The following is a 17,285-nucleotide window of genomic DNA, read 5'->3' as shown; positions in this document are numbered from 1 at the left end:
CTGCTGTAGGACAGCTGCATTGTTTCCAGTTCTTGTCTATGGCTAATAAGGCTGCTGTGGAAAATTCTTGTCCAAGTTTTTGTATGAGCCTAAATCTTCATTTCTCTGCGACAAATGCCCAGTAGTACAATTTCCGGGTTGGATGGTAATTGCACGCTCAGATTTATAAGAAACTGCCAAACTGTTTTCCAAAGTGACTATACCATTTTATATTCCCACCAGCCATGTATGAGTGATTCAGTTTTTCCACTCTTTTTTTTTTTTAACATTAGATGACATTAGTCTGTATGGATGATAAAATTAGTAAATAAATACACGGCCCATATAAGAACAACTTGTAAAAAGTCAGTGCAAAAAGTCCAAAGGGTAAAAAGGCAGGAGTCATATAAAAAAAGCCACTTAAGCAACAGCCTCTCTGACTCGTCTCGGCTCGCAGGGTGGCCAGGTACGCAGCAAATGCTTCGCACTCCTGGAAAGCAGCCGCTGTGCCCTAAAGCTTTGCTTGCTGTAAATTAAAATAAATAAATCTTTTTTTTCCAAAACAGGATTATGGCCTATAAAATGCTTCAAGTAGCCCTGTGTTCAACATTGCTCATAGGTAAGAATCCATTTGTTTTTTACTTATCATGTCTTTTACAACGATTAGGTTGATAGATAACCCCCTTTTGACTTTTTCAAAGAAATGAACAAATACGTTTTATCCATAGATCAATTCTAGAGCATTGGGAAAACCCAACTATCATGTCATGCGGTGGTTTGGAGCATGTTAGTGTTAATTGCGTGATCATTTTATTCCTAATTATGTATTAACATATTAACATGTCACTATTGCTAAGAAATCTATTTAAGGGCTGCCTCCAAAGAAGTGCTCTTGTGTCCTTGAACAAAGAAAGATTTTAAATGCCTTTCAGAAACTGTAATACTTACATAGTACCATTATGTGGAGACCTCAAGGTACTTCGAGAGTGTGAATTCATTAACCTTTAGAGCAAGCCTTAGCTCAGAGGAGTGGTGTTTTAAAGACAGATCAAGGAAGGTGCTGAAGGTCAGATGGTTTGTTGCCAAACCGACCCAATAATTCAGTGGCTTCTATCTGAATGGAACTGAGAGGTCATTTGTTTTTCTTATAACCCAAACTGAAAATACTTACAAAGGTGTAAATTATTTTCACAGTTAAATCTCTACAATTTGTAAATACTCCTGATGAAATGCTTAAATAAGAATAAGTTTCTACTTTTATGATCAACTTGAAACTCAGGCAAAAAAAAAAATGACATATTTTTCTTGAAGCGCACACACACAGAGAAGTAAAAGGATATAGGTATAACCCTAAAGTACGAACCTAGATATGTATGTACATATATGTATGTGTATATAATTAGCCTTTTATTCTTAAGCATATAAATAATTTTAATAAAGAGTGTTAGTCATCAATGTTACACTTTGTATTTGGGACATATTTAAATAAATGATTTCGAAATTTTTAGCCAAGTTATTATTAGGCGATTACCATCAAGGCCCGTGTAATCACACTCGGTTACAGCCCACCCCTCCAGCCGAAGAAAATGAGGCCGGCTCAGTTTGAGTGAGTGTCTCCGGAGCACACTGCAAATTGAAGTCATGGGCTAGTTGTAATCCATCAGTTATTGCTTTTTGCTTTGCCTGCTGATTTATGCAGTCGGCTTGAGAGTGGGTGCTGGTGGACTAGCCCAAGGCGAAAGGCACTAGTGCTGGTCTACGTTCACCTGTGAACTTGCAGGGTCAAAAATACCTGGCACAAAGAAAAACAATCTGGCAAAAGGAACACGGTCCTGCAAAAATGCCTTTTAGGGATTTTCCTAAGAAACAAGTTGGAATTAAATGTAACTCCAGCTGAGATACAAATATGTCTACCTAGAAAGACAACCGGTTCGACCGATTTCACTTAAAAAATGAAGAAGTAGGGGCGCCTGGGTGGCACAGAGGTTAAGCGTCTGCCTTCGGCTCAGGGCGTGATCCTGGCGTTGTGGGATCGAGCCCCACATCAGGCTCCTCTGCTATGAGCCTGCTTCTTCCTCTCCCACTCCCCCTGCTTGTGTTCCCTCTCTCGCTGGCTGTCTCTATCTCTGTCAAATAAATAAATAAAATCTTAAAAAAAAAATGAAGAAGTTAGATGATGTGGTTAAAGTTCATGAAACAACAAGTTGAGAATTAGAAACTAAGGACAGAGGAACATTGACAGGGTGGGGTTAGGCCTTCAGATCTCAGGAAGGAAGCCTTTGCCACGTGTAGGCCGAGTACACTGAAGTCTTTAGAAGCAGATTCATTTGTTACACGGATAATTCGTTTAACTGACATTTGCTAAATCAAACAGCTCTCAAGTAGGAAATCATAGCCTGAATCAACTTTCTTCCCTTCTTCTCTCCCTCCTCCCATTTTCCGTTTAAGAACGTAGCCTATTCGTCTGCCCTTCCCCGGAGCCCTCTACATATCACAGGAAAACAACCATCTCAAAACTTGTTTTTATATTTAAAAAAAAAGTTTTCTCTGTTACAGATTAGTTGTCTAACAAATTATTTTTGTCTAGCACTTAATTTGAAGTAAATAGGGAAAAGATCTCATGATCCATTTTCCTAATGGGAACGCTGACACCAAAAACCATGAAGAACCTTCCCCCGGTAATTACATTTACGAGCACGGTCCTCAAATCATTTTATTGATTTTCTTAAAATAGTAATTTATACACAGTGCAACCAGTTCCCCGGTCAGAGAATTAGAAGTCCAAGTGTCATGATTTGATTAAGAAACAAAACAAAACCCCTCTCTTCAGCATTTAGGTCAAGAACTGTCTTCTCCTATAACAAACCCAGAAATATGAATACTACTCTTTAAAGTCTTTATTCTGTGAGCAGGGGGCTTTCCATTTGTTACCTTAAGTCAACTCTTGTAATCACTCTGCAAATAAGTATTATGATTTTCATTTTACACAGAATTTAGGCTTAGAGAAGTTGAATGACTAAGGTACACAGTTAATCCACGGTGGATGCCGGATTCACGTGCGAATTCTACATCCGGCTCTTCAGAGAACAAAACCCTTCTTTCTACTACGCCAACTGTCCCCTTGGGCGCTGCCATGTGGGATATGGGACGTGCAGCTGTGGGATGGGCAAAGGAGCACACAGCAAGGCCTCCTCCGGAGAAAGGAATAAGGCCCGTATCACAGCCTTTGGGTCTATGTGAACAGGCCAGGAGTTAGGGAGCTGGATGACTTTATGTGAGTAAACAGAGCCAAACTAAGATATAACCAGGGGTTTTCTACAACAGCTTCTAGTTGTGGTGAGGGTAGAGAGAAGTTCTAAACTCCAGAGGGCACTCCTCAAAATCAATCTGGCCCATCTCACACAAAGAAGAAATGCGGAAAATGCACGTATTTGGAAATATCTCACGAAGCAAAGAAACCAGTCCTTGAAGGTGACCCATGTGTGGGACAATCTGGAGGTTCTTCATGACCATATCGTTAACCTGTGATCAGATCACATGAAGTGCAAGTATGTCTTCCGGTTTTAGACAGGGCAAGCGAGCTGCCTTTAGTCCTTTTCTCTAGCATTGCTCCAGCTCTTACTTTTCACTCCACACCTAGTAACCAAAAGTGATTTGTCTTGAAGGTTTTTGTTTGGTTGGCTGGTTGGTTTGGTTTGGTTATTTTAGATAAGAGCTTTTAAGCTCACATGTTTTTCCCCTCGACGGAGTCGGCCCCTCCGGTCCCCCCATGTTTGCCTTCTGTACCATCCCTAGAAGGAACAGCCCTTCTCAGTCATCCAGCCGCCCCACACCCCACCACCCTGTTCTTTGGAGAGTCTGTATTTCTGGATATAGTTTTAGTTTATTTTATGAGAACTTGTTCTTAATTTTATCTACTCACTTTGGCTTAAGATTGATTGACGTTCTCAAGAAAATGAGTAGTGAGAATAAACTGGGAAATATCTAGGTTAGAGAAAAACACCATGGCCTATGACTACATTCGATGAGCACTCTGGGTGTTGCAGAAAAGCCATCTATTTTCCTGTCCACATGACATCATTTGTCATGGCGCTAGAGTTGGAAAACCCATCAACACACACAGGCAATGACCCAGAAGGGGTTACTATTGAATCATATAAAACACTGCCTTTGGTGAGTTACAAATTTTTCTGTCTACAAAATCAAAAGCTAATAAAAGACCTGCCAGCTCCAAATACGCCCCAGGAAATTATGTGGTGGTGCCTGCGAGCATGTATGTGGGTGTATGTTTGCATGTTGTGGGCAGGTTGAAAAGACTGAACTTAAATTCGAGTAATATGAGTTCCTGTTTACTTTGCAAAGTATTCAACACGCCAGCAACTGTAACATCAATAAAGCCAAAGTTCCCTGAGTTAAAAGTTCATTTACGAAAGCATTTCATTAACAGTTTAGTAAGATGATGGGCTTGAGAGCTGGTCCCGAAGTTCAGTGTTTCTTTCTTTCTTCTAGCTGACTTCGATCGATTCTCTGCCCTCTATCTTTTTACTTCCCTGTTCCCTTTTTCCGTGGCTTTTCAAATTTTGCAACCTTTCATTTTTGTAACTTCCCTTCTTTTGTCTCTGCTTCCTCTGATTTCTTTTCTTGATTTCTCCCTTTTTCTTCAAACCCCAAATTTCTTCTCTCTCATATTCTCTCTAATTTTTATCTGAATTGAGACAAAGCGAGAGAATCTATTCTACTAAATATAACTGTTGTATCTTCCACCATAAATTTTTGGGTCAGTGACCAAAATTTAGATTGGGAAGAAAAAAAATAACTAATTTATATTTTATTTTAAAAATTATTTACTTAACACAGAGAATAAAATATTCAACTTTAAAGATTTATTTGAGAGAGAGAGCCACGGAGCAAGCATGAACAGGATGAGGGGCAGAGGGAGAGAGAGAAGCAGACTCCCCACTGAGTAGAGAACCTGACATGGGGCTCATTCCTGGGGCCCCGAGATCATGACCCGAGCTGAAGGCAGACGATTAACCAACTGAGCCACCCGGGCCCCCTAAAATATTCAATTTTAAACATATGAACCTAAACATGAGTATTTCAATCATTCACAAAATTATAACATTTCTCCTACACTTAGCAAGATCTTAGAAAATTTTACCACGTTGCCAAGATGTCTGTATATACTGTTCTCCTGAATCTCTTTTGTACTTAATTCCTAGTGACCATTTATACTTTAGTTTAATACTTAATTTAGGTGTCTGGGCAGTTATTTCATCTTTTTTTCTAAAGATATAAACATTTTAAGGGAAGGGACTAAGCCTCAGTCCAATAAAAATAGTAAATAATAAATGTTATTCTTTCATTGCTTATGCTGAACGCTAAGTGCTTTGCTTTCAGCATCCCATCCCTGAGTGTTTTGGAACTCGTGGCAGGACTGTCCTGCTTATTCTTCCTCTCCAGCACCAGGCATCAGGAACCACTGCAGAGAGCAGTATCACCCAGCCTCTAAGGGACATAGCTAGCTGCGGGCCATCCTGTGGATTTGTCGGGCCATCCTGTGTCTTCTGCTCCTGCTAAATCCCACCACATTTATTCACAGGCACAGAATTCCTTCACTCATGTAACTGTCTATGAATATTCACAGAAGCCACAGCCCTGGCTTTCCAGGGATGACAAGCTCCTGCTGGTTGGAGTGCCCTGTCCGTGCTGTATTTTTTTTCCTGTTTCTTAGGGAGGCTCTGAGACAACAGACATGTTGGATCCTCTGCACCACCTTCTGACACACAGAACTCTCAACCCCCTTCTTGGCCTGCTTTTGATCAAGCTGAAAAATAAACCGAAGAGGAGCAAGGAAGGCAATCAATCCCCTTTAGTACTGAGAAAGGCTAATTTGGCAGATACAACATAGTGTAAGATATAAAGGGCCTGATGACTGGATCCCAGAATTTGGCAAATTTCATATCCGGTTGCAGGTTGCAGAACCAGGAGAGAAAGCGTGATCTCAGAGAGCAGCTCACTCTCAAGAGGACAAGGCGGAGCCAGCTGGATGGGCCAAGTTATGCCTCTCAGACTTACTAGTTACATGGGGCCATTGCCCCATCTGAGAGGCAGTCTACAAAGGGGAGAAGGGTGGCCTGAGGTTTCTCTAAATGAGCTCCCTGTACAGGGAAGAAAACAGGACTCTGCCATCAGACTCTGTCCTTTGATTCTGCATCTTGGGTTTCACATCAGGCTTTCTGATCTTTTTGGTGTATAGGTTCCTACCACAAGGGTCATCTTCATGGTCATGTGCACAGTATAAAGACTAGTCAGTTATTTCTCCACTACCAAATTTAAAGACTCTTTTTCAGGCTTCCCTGGGTGATGGCTAACTAGGGAATCATTCCATTTCTAACTGTACAGCTAATGTTACCAGCATACAGCTCCCCCACCCATAATGGGCACTCATCTCTGGGCATAATGTGAATATATTTTTATTTGTATTGCTTTAATTATTGACTAGATCTATTTTGACTTCTCTTTCACTTATTTCTGCCTATCTCAGTGCTGAATTTCTCAGCATGTAAGCTCCTTGGCAGTACTAGGAGCTGTACCCATTTAGCAGATTCAATATGCTTCTGATGCCCTAATACCATGCAGGGAAAGTAATTTTCAATTAACGACCTATTGGTTATGAATGTAGTCCAGTTAAAAATATTGGAGCTGCAAGAGCTCTTAGTTGGCTTCATATGATCCAGCCCCGTTTTACAGAACAGGAAATGGAGGGACAGGGGTAACCAACTAATGACCCAGCTGATCACTGGCAGGGCTAGGATGAGACTCCCCATCTCTGATCCTTCTTGGCTTGTGTGGCAAGAGCTGTAATCTCCAATGTGGCCATACTCTGAAGTGGCTGCCTTATTTCAACTGTACAGAATTTTCTGCAGAGGATATTCGAGACATGTTTAGATAGCAGAACTAAGCTTGACAGATCCTATGAAAACTACTATGATATGGGATGAAAGGAAGGAGGGTGTGTAGGGAGTTGGAAAGAAAGAGAGGACGATTTTTCTATAGCTTATGATTTTAAAGTTTAAAAAGGCATTAGCCTGGCTGATACTGCCTACATTAAAAAAAAATTAAAAACCAACAAAGTAATAAAACTCAGGGTTCGGTTTTCAAACCCCAGCAGTATTATAGAGGCTTACAAACACAAACTGTGATCTTGCTCTCACTAACTTTCAAGGTTGGTCAGGCAGAATGAAAAAGGGAGGAGAAATTTCTCAAGCAGAGAGGATAATAGCATGCCCTTCTGTATTACTTGCATTTTATTTCCAGCCCTGCCAATGACTTACTCAGTGACCTTGAGTGAGTCATTTCATCTCTGTGTGTCAATTTTCTCATTTGTAAAGTAGGATAATAAATACTACTCTCTGTCTGTCTCATGGGTGATGCTATTATCACCATCAATTAATATTTATTGGATGCCTGTTGGGTGCACAATGCTGAGGTAGGTGCTTTGTTCAGGGGCAAGGGTGGGGGCGAGGGGGACATTGTATCAGTGAAACATTTTCCATGAGCAAAAAAGAGAGAAGATTTACAAAAGACAGAATTATTAGAGCTTAAAATAGCTATGGCTTATATTTTAAAGCATGCTTCTCTGCCAAGATTTATGTAATAGCATTTTTCTTCCTTAGCGATTGTACAATGCACCAGGACAATCACAGTGCAGAGTATTGGTTTTACTTTTGGATTATTCCAAGTAACACTATCTAAAGTGGTTACTATACTCTATCTAGTTACAAATTACATCATAAGCATAATTTATGTAGAAACGTTTATTAGAGGGGTGCCTGGGTGGCTTGGTGGATTAAGCTGCTGACTTCTGATTTCAGCTCAGGTCAGGATCTCAGGTTGTGGGATTGAGCCCCCACTTATGACTCTGTGCTCAGCCGGGAGTCTGCTTGGGATTCTCTCTCCCTCTCCCTCTGCACCTGCTCTCTCTCTCTCTCAAGTAAATAAATAAATCTTTTAAAAAAGAAACATTTATTAGATATTGATACTGGATCTTCTTTGCCTAGATACTCTGTTTGTTTTGAAAACCCCCCTCCCTTTGTCTTTTAACAGAATAAGAACACATTAAACATGTAACACTGTAATTGACACCTTCTCTTCAAAGACAATGAAGAGAAGTCTGAGCAGTCGCCTATGAACACATCTCAGTTAAAATCAGAACTACAATGATGGTCAGTCCGCGCCAGTGAGCCCAAACGAATGAGTTCCCTGTTCTGTTCCAACCAGTCCTGGCTTCCCATCCCCGGTGTCACTCACCTGATTCAGGTCCTCCTTATCTGTCCTCTGGACCATTAGAAGAGGCTCCAACCTGTGTCTCCTGGTCTCTCTTCCTTTAACCACCTGCCTCCAACACCACTGACAAAGCAGTTTCCAAAAGTATCTGTGAATGGATAAACAAAATGTTTGGCATATACGTACAAAATACTATTTGGTCTTAAAAAGGAATGTAATGCTGATATACGCTTCAACATGTAAACCTTGAAGATACTCTACTAAGTGAAATAAATCAGACACAAAGGGACACGTAGTGAGTGATTCCTCTTAGATGGGGTACCTACAATAAGCAAATCCATAGAGACAGAAAGCTAATGGTGGTGGCCAAGGTCTGCAGGAGAGAGTAATGGGAATTGTTGAAGTTTGTATTTCGGGGGATGAAAAAATTCTTGAGATAGTGGTGATGATTGTACAACACTGTGAATGTGCTTGATGCCACTGAATTGTACAATTAAAACTGGTTAAAATGGTTTTATGTGATGCATGTTTTAATCATAATCAAACAAAAAAATGTTAAGTAAATCTGGTCCTACCACTTTCTTGTTCAGAAATAGTAATGATTTGAAGAATAGAGTCCAAACTGCTTGGTATGACAGTAATAATCTTCCGACATTCTCTGACCACATCCACACCTCAGCCCTACCCTGCAATCACATTGGCAAAGCGAGGGTCACCAAACCCGAGCCTTACTTTGCATCTCTGTTCTTTGGCCTTCCCGTCTTCTTCAGCCTGAAATACATGCTCTTTGTTTCCACCCCCTTCTTCCTAACTGGAAACATTCCATATAACCTTGGAAGCTCAACTCAAAACCAGTTTCTCTGTGATCCCTCCACACCAATATCAGAATTAATCACTCCCCCTTCATTTTTTTAAAAAGATTTTATTTATTTATTTGACAGAGAGAGAGAGACAGCCAGAGAGAGAGGGAACACAGGCAGGGGGAGTGGGAGAGGAAGAAGCAGGCTCCCAGCAGAGGAGCCCGATGTGGGGAGGGGATCCCAGGACTCTGGGATCATGCCCTGAGCCGAGGCAGACCCTTAACGACTGAGCCATCCAGGCGCCCCAATCACTCCCCCTTCAAACAGTCTGGTCACAATATGTTTCCTTATAATTATTTATGAACTCTGAATATAATGTGAGTTCCTTAGTGGCAAGGGTTGTTTTTTGTTTATCTTTCTATGCACCGATGATTATCCGAGCAGGGATGGGGTGAGGCAAGTGGCGATCTTATGGCACAAAATTGGTGTAAGTTTGAGAGCAAGTTTCTTCTTCTATTTGTGGACTCACTTTCTTCATCCGGGTCTAAGCTCTGGCGATTAGCAGCTCAACCTGACATCAGGAGGCACTCAAAATGCATCATATTAGTTATCTACTTTGACCTAATAATTTCCCCAAATTGTAGCAACTTAGAACAAGAAATATTTATTATCTTACAGTTTCTGAGGAATTTGGGAGTCGCTTAGGTCAGTGATTCAGACTCAGGATCTCTCATGAGATTACAGTAAAGATGTCAGTGAGGGCTATTGTGATCCAAAGGCTTGACTGGAACGAAAGCATCAGATTCCCAGGTGGTTCATTTGTGTGGCTGTTGGTGGGAGGCTTCAGCTCCTTGACAGGTGGGCCTCTCCTCAGGGCTGCTTGAGCGTCCTCACAACATGGCAGCTGTCTTCCATTAGAGCAAGCGAGCCAAGAAAGGTGCGAGGCAGAAGCTATAATGCCTTTTATGTGCTAGCCACAGAAAGCACACACTGCCATTTCCACAGTATCCTGTAGTTACACACGCCCACCCTCCTAAATGAAAGAAGAACACAGAGGACACGAATACCAAGGAGGCAGTGGTCTTTGGAGGACATCTTGCAGGATGGCTTCCACGGGCATGCTGGCTTGATTGTTTTGAATTAGATGACCTAGAAGCAGGCCAATATTACTACTACCATCTGTTACTAATATCTACTGAAAAGTTGACTTTTGTCTTTTATTTTTAAATCATGAATAACAAAAACTGCTAACTTCCTATTAATAGAGAATGTGTCTGAGTCATTTTTCTATCTTCATCACTAGTAGTTTTTGCACCTAGAGGCAGCCTGATAGATGTGTAATATCCACAGAGGTTGTCATTTTCAATAGGTAGGCAGTTAGAATGAGAGCTTAGTGGGATAACAAATTAAACTAGAAGTAACAGAGCATATAACTAAAACCCTGCTTAGTGCTCAAGGTCAAGCTTGGAAAAGCATAAGATCATAAGGAATGTGTAAGTAATGACTGTCTCTTTTCTATAAATACGTAAGACTTTTATTATTTTTTTTTTCCCCTTTGGCCCCAAGCATTCCTGTCTCTTAGTCATAATATTGCACAGTAGCTTTAAAGGAAGAATTCCATCTCCCTTCCTACTAGCTATGTGGCCTTGAACATAGTATTTAACTTTTCTCTGATGTAGTTACCTTGTCTGCAAAATGAGGTGATTGACAGTGCTACTTCCTAGGTTCGTCGTATTAAATAAGGTAATTCAAGTAAGGTATCTTTAGCGCAATGCTCAATAAATGTTAACTACCATTATTATTTGTGGGTGACATCAGTACACACAGACATGCACAAATAATCTAGCTACCTCTAATCATTTCTTCAGACATCCATTTTACAAATTCCCAGTGCCACATCGTTCCTCCAGCTTAAAATGTAAAGACTTGCTCCTTCTCCTATCCTGTTAAATTTCATCTTTTCTTCAAGGAATAGGTTCAGCAATTTTCCTGACCATGAAAATGTCTGCTTGTGCCCCAGAGACCCAAAGCTCAATAACAACACCTTCTCCTAAACTCCCGTAGCACAATAAAATCCTATGTTGCCCTGTTTTATTTTGAATCTGGTACCCCTCACCCTCCTCCCCGACAGAGGAGAGGTTTAATACCTTATAGTTCACTATAACTCTGGTCAATAGAGTCCTGTTAATGATGAAGCTGTAGAGTACCTAACGTAACATTTGTAACAAATGCTTCTTTATTACAAGCAATGAACAGATTGTATTGTTATCACAAATAGGTCAGGAGTGTGTTTTTCCTTGATACTGATTCAAATTACAACTCTGAGTGTGATTGTGTTTTATTCGGAAATGAAAATACAATATAGACTGTTAAAATTTCAAGATACTAAAAGAGTCTGGATTTTAAAAACAATCATCTTTTTTTTCCCTTTAATCCTGGACTGGGAAGGAGTTTGCACAAATGCAAACTTCTTCAATTCAGTGATAGATCTATCAATACTAACAATTTAAACCACAGTGTCAGATGTGGAAGCAGTCTACTTCAAACTGAAAGATATATTCTCTTTTGGAAGGCTAGGAAAGGAAGAATAAGATTGCTGACTGCCTGGTTTGAGCCAGATGGTGTATAGCCATTAATATACCCAAAGCTTACAGTAATCCTATATTATTGTGTTACTGTGTTATTATCATACCTTTTTACATATAAGAAAACTGCAGCTTGGAAAAATTAAGCAACTTGTCCAGAAAAGTGATAGAGCTGGAATTTGAATACAGGTCTTCGGGTTCCCATGCAGGTATAGAAGGCTCTAAAAATCTTTTCCATCCAGCACGGGGTACTGGCTTTCATGTAGCGCTATACTCAGGACACATAGGGTGTGAAAGCACAGTGATGGGGGAAGGCTGAGGAGCATAGCTCCTATCTCCCTTGGTGCATAGCTTTTTCAGGGCTCCCTTCTCAGGTCCCCAACTTCCCAAAGGCCACGGCTGTATCTCTTTAAGAAGATAAACATTGAGATGTAAACTATTGCCCTAAAAGACGCTGTGCTCTTGGACTTTGAATTACAGGAGCGTTGGGAGCACCATTTTTGTTGGAGGACCCAGCAAACCAGTTCCTACATCTCAAAAGACACATGTATTTGCAGGATTACTGGGACCCAAATCAGAATCCAAATATGTGGGGCAACACGCTGGCTGATCAGGTATTTGCATCAGAAACAATGCACCATCTATCTGGCTGCGTAGGCACTGCATCGGCAGGCCACGCAGCACCAGCCCAACCTGTGATTTTTTTCTCTCTAGCCACCCTGAGCTATCCCTGCCCTCTCCTCCCCATAAAGTGACTTGTCTGGTTATCGCCACCTCTTCCTTCCAGACTAAAATCAAATGTTCCCTCCTTGTTGAAACCTTTCCCTTCTTTCCTGGGTGACATTTGTCCTTCTTTCATTTCTCCCCTTTGCATGACACTCACATGTGAAGAGCTCTCTAAATGTCACATGGGAATTAGTTGCCTTGTGCGCCCAACCTTCTCACCTAGGCTACAGAAGTAAGGTGCACGTCTTAGCCATCAAGGTCATTATTCTCAGAAACTATCGAAATGACCGTTACTCAGTCAAATCTCAGTAGATTGTCGCATGTTTGGGTGGGTGGATGAATGGAACGCGGTCACGTTTTAGTTCCCTTTCAGTTATTCAACAGCTTATTTTCCTCTGGGATAATTATGCAAACCTTTAATGTCATTCCTTCATTTGCTTGCCTTTTGTATACTTTTCTATTTGTTTGGAAGTCTCACTCCAAGAGAAGTAAAGAAGAAATGTGCCTTAGCCGGTTTCATTCCATGTTTACTTTTTTGATGGAAGAAACTCCAGGCCAAATGAAATTGCTGAGTTGCCTGAGGATTTCAATTATTTATGATTTCCCTCCTAAAATTTAGCAATTTAGAAAACAAAAATGTATAACAAATTAATGAATCCCTTCACTTGTTTGTCCTTTTTCTCTTTACACGTGTGTGAGGCTGTATCGCCAGGCTAGAGGTTGTATAAAGTCATAAAAAAAATGGAATGTCCTTATTTTTCTGGGGCATGGGTCCTATCTTTACTCTGCCTGGCTGAGTTTTAACTGGTCTACCAGGATTGGCTGGGTAGCATTTGCTGATGAAAACCACCAGCTTGAATAATGCATCTAGTTTTATGCATATTTTTCTCCAACAGGCATCATTTAGAGGTATTAAAACCAGACATTTGTTTATTTGGCAAATTAAATATTACATAAGTGGGTAGACTGTGTCTTCTTTATGGAATACTGAAATTTTCAAGTGCACTCCTGCCTCTAATTGTAGACCAGTGCTGTGATAACCGACAGATACTATAATGTATCTGGACACTGCCACATGGGTTCATACAGGGGCCCCAAAACACCGTAAACATTTAAGCATTGAAGTATACAGGCCGCTAAAAGTATGTTAACCAAACCTTATTGGCTACTTTTCTTCCACTCTACTTCTCTCAGTCTTTTAAGATTATCTGTACGATAATGCAAATAACTGATATAACATGTGCTCTCCATACTCAGAGATCATGACTTGAAGTTTCTTTCATTGCAGGTTCGTGAAACATGGACTGCTTTGAAAACAACAGCACAGTATTATCTGAATGTGAACGCCTTCACTTCTGACACGTCCCCTGCCCAGTAAATATGCTTCGACGGTTAAACCAGGAGAGCAAAAACAGTGGGAGTCAACATGGCAATGGACCCAAACCATGGGCTTTGGAGAACTGGAGGCAAATCCATGCCACTTGAAAGATTATTTAATATGTCTGCCTCGTGGAGCTTTGATAGGAGTAAACATGAAAACCCAAGTAGAGACTTAGAAGTTCCCAGTAAATTGTAGCTCTTAAAAATGAGAACTAAAATAATGACGATACTAATAACATCTATTAAAGAGGGGCTTTTATGGAAAAGGAAATCAAAAACAGAAAAGTAGTATCATTAAAACTCACTGTTGATAGCTCGCTTTCGATTGCCTGCTTTTTGAGAGCGTTCGCTTTTTAATTAAAGGAAGGGAGAGCTCTCAAATGGAGTTGGTCCCCTCCTTTTTCTTCAATACTTTTCACTTTGTAAAGCCAGCCTGTTTTAAGATTGTGCTTTTTTTTTTTTAAGATTTTATTTATTTATTTGACAGAGAGAGAGGCAGCCAGCGAGAGAGGGAACACAAGCAGGGGGAGTGGGAGAGGAAGAAGCAGGCTCATAGCGGAGGAGCCTGATGTGGGGCTCGATCCCATAACGCCGGGATCACGCCCTGAGCCGAAGGCAGACGCTTAACGACTGAGCCACCCAGGCGCCCCTAAGATTGTGCTTTTGAAACTTTTCTGTCAAAGGTGTATTGCTGAGGGCAGTAGAGAATGCCATCTTAAATCCTACTGGGGGCAGATGATGACTAGGAACCCACTGGAAACCTTCATCTGTAAGTGGAAACCTCCCAAGGAATTTTGTCAAATTTGTGCAAGTTTTGCATTCTAGCCCATAATATATTGATATTTATTTCAATTTGAAACAACATTTTTAACTTACCGGCCAGGGACATTTATTACTGTTTTCTAATAAAACTGGAATATTGATTCTAAAGAAAAATGGACTATACTTATGCTACAGTTTTCCATATGCCCATAAAATACCAGTTCAGTACTCTAGTTTGAGACGTACTGAGGAGATGATAGGACCAATCACCTAGATTGCCCCCCAAAATCACAGATAGGTAGAAATTTTGTTTTCCAAAGTCTTTCTCTCTCTGTGTGCCTAGGTCAATTGTTGTATGTCAAAAAAATCAAACATGAAGAAGCTGCAATGTGAAGACTTCAGCCCAGCACTTTCCTCTTCAAGAGGACATTGGCAGCTCCTCGGTATTCCCCATTTCCTATCCCCTGCCCTAGAGGCCTTTGCAGTGAGAAATCTGAGGCTGATGCATAATTTATGCACTTAACTATTATCCATTTCTAATACATACGCAGAGATTTTTAAATCAAAACACAACTGAATGGGCAAAAGAAAGAAGATAAATCATTCGGGTTTGCAGTAAGAAAGTTGAGATTGTACATGAATACATCTCAGAGTTTCAACAATAGTATGCATTTGCTACCACAAAGTTCCACTCTTCGCTCATTTAATAAAAAATTTAGAGAATGCCCATGTATTGATCAGCATTCTCCAGAGAATCAAAATCAATAGAATGTGTATATGCTGAGAAAAAGATTTATTGTAAGGCATTGGCCCCTGTGATTATGGAGGCTGGCGAGTCCAAAAGCTGCAGGGTAGGCCAGCAGGCTAGAGACCAGAGAAGAACCAGCGTTGCAGTTCAGGTCTGAAGGTCATCAGGCCAGAACTCCAGCAAAGAGCTGATCGTGCGGTTCGAATCCTAAGGCCATCTGTTGGCAGAATTCCCTCTTGCTCATGGAAAGTCAGTTTTTTGTTCTATTTAGGCCTTCAACTTACTGGACAGGGGCCCATTCACATTATGGAGGGCCAGAGGCTTTACTCAAAGTCCACCAATTTAAATGCTAAGCTCATCCGAAACATCATCGCAGAGACATCCGGAATAATGTTCGACCTCCTACTGGGCACAGGGGCTCAGCCACGCTGACACACACGTTAACCATTACAACCTATGTTAGGTTATTTAGACTGCACCCACGTGCACACACACACACACACACACACTCACAAAGCTGTGATGGAAGCAACATGTGCAAGAGAAAAAGAAAAGGACTTTAATTCATTCATTTGTTCAGTATAATACAAGGAAGAAGCTGCGTGTGCCGTGGGCCACCGATAGTGTGAAATTATAAGTCAGCTGCCAAGGTAATTTTGATTTAGGGAGCACAAAAAAGGAGTTTTACCACGAGGTTGTTATCGGGTTAAACAAGCATGGAAAGGGGGTTTCTTTTTTTTTTTTTAATTTATTTATTAGACAGAGATAGAGACAGCCAGCGAGAGAGGGAACACAAGCAGGGGGAGTGGGAGAGGAAGAAGCAGGCTCTTAGCAGAGGAGCCTGATGTGGGGCTCGATCCCATAACGCTGGGATCACGCCCTGAGCCCAAGGCAGACGCTTAACCGCTGTGCCACCCAGGCGCCCCGAAAGGGGGTTTCTTATTCAAACATAATTTCATGACAAATTACGGGAAATTTATACAATATCAGAAAACAAACAAATGAGGGGTGCCTGGGTGGCACAGCGGTTTAACGTCTGCCTTCGGCTCAGGGCGTGATCCGGCGTTATGGGATCGAGCCCCACATCAGGCTCTTCTGCTGTGAGCCTGCTTCTTCCTCTCCCACTCCCCCTGCTTGTGTTCCCTCTCTCGCTGGCTGTCTCTCTCTCTGTCAAATAAATAAATAAAATCTTTAAAAAAAATAAATAAATAAAATAAAAAAGCCTACTGAAATTAAAAAAACAAACAAACAAACAAACAAATGAAAGCAGTCTTGGTCTACGTAAAATAACTTATCTAGAAATCCAGCAGTTAACTTCCACACAGCAGAGCAGGAAGTGGTGAATGTTCCTTTTTTTTTTTTTAGAGTATTTAGGTTTTTTAGGATTTAAGAAAACCTAAGTACCACATATTTAGTGTCTACATGCAAAATTAGTTTCGACCAGAACAACTCTTAACTCATTGTTTAAAGAAATTGACTGTATTGAGAGACCAATTATCTGGCTGATTCAATTTAACTGATTTTTTTTTTCAAAATTGTAAGTGGTTTGTGTGTATGTGTGGTGGGGGAGGGTGCCCTCTGATTTTCTTTACGTCTGTATCTAATTTATAAACTCTATGTAAAAGTCTGCTTGTTTCAAGACTAAAGACCTGTTTAACATTTTTAAGAGCCCAGAACCAACTACACCAATTGCACAATAAGAGGAAAAACAGAGAGCATCAGAGACTACCCCTTTCCTCACTTCCTGAGACTCTGTACAGCCTCGTTCTCCTGCAGCATCAAAAACATAAATGCTCTGGGGCGCCTGGGTGGCTCAGTCGGTGAAGCGTCTGCCATCAGCTCAGGTCCCTGGGATGGAACCCCAATCCCTCTGCACATGCTCACTAGAACACATGAGTGCGCGCTCTCTCTCAAAAAAAAAACAAAAACAACAATGAAAAGGACATAAATGCTCTGGTGACTCTGGATTCTTCTGAAATAGTTTCTATTCTGAGGTCTCAAGGCAAGCAAGCTAAG

General features: G+C 41.0%; 1 protein-coding gene across 1 annotated transcript; it reads left to right on the top strand.

Annotated features, from left to right (window-relative positions):
• The first annotated feature begins 548 nt into the window (after positions 1–548).
• CUNH3orf85 (chromosome unknown C3orf85 homolog) lies at positions 549–14,072 on the top strand. Its single transcript, XM_057306765.1, has 3 exons — positions 549–598; positions 12,134–12,267; positions 13,668–14,072. The coding sequence occupies exons 1-3, from the start codon at positions 550–552 to the stop codon at positions 13,755–13,757; spliced, it is 273 nt and encodes a 90-aa protein (XP_057162748.1). The 5' UTR covers position 549; the 3' UTR covers positions 13,758–14,072.
• Positions 14,073–17,285: the final 3,213 nt, after the last annotated feature.

This window comes from Ursus arctos, unplaced genomic scaffold (assembly GCF_023065955.2).
Source record: "Ursus arctos isolate Adak ecotype North America unplaced genomic scaffold, UrsArc2.0 scaffold_4, whole genome shotgun sequence".
Classification (NCBI taxonomy): domain Eukaryota; kingdom Metazoa; phylum Chordata; class Mammalia; order Carnivora; family Ursidae; genus Ursus; species Ursus arctos.
This window is presented reverse-complemented; position numbering and strand designations above follow the sequence as displayed.

Bases quoted from the DNA above. Each gene is read 5' to 3' on its own strand.
- CUNH3orf85 (XM_057306765.1), top strand. From the start codon at position 550: ATGGCCTATAAAATGCTTCAAGTAGCCCTGTGTTCAACATTGCTCATA. The intron at 599-12,133 runs GTAAGAATCCAT...TTTGAATTACAG, and splicing joins GTGTTCAACATTGCTCATAG to GAGCGTTGGGAGCACCATTT. The intron at 12,268-13,667 runs GTATTTGCATCA...CTTTCATTGCAG, and splicing joins GCAACACGCTGGCTGATCAG to GTTCGTGAAACATGGACTGC.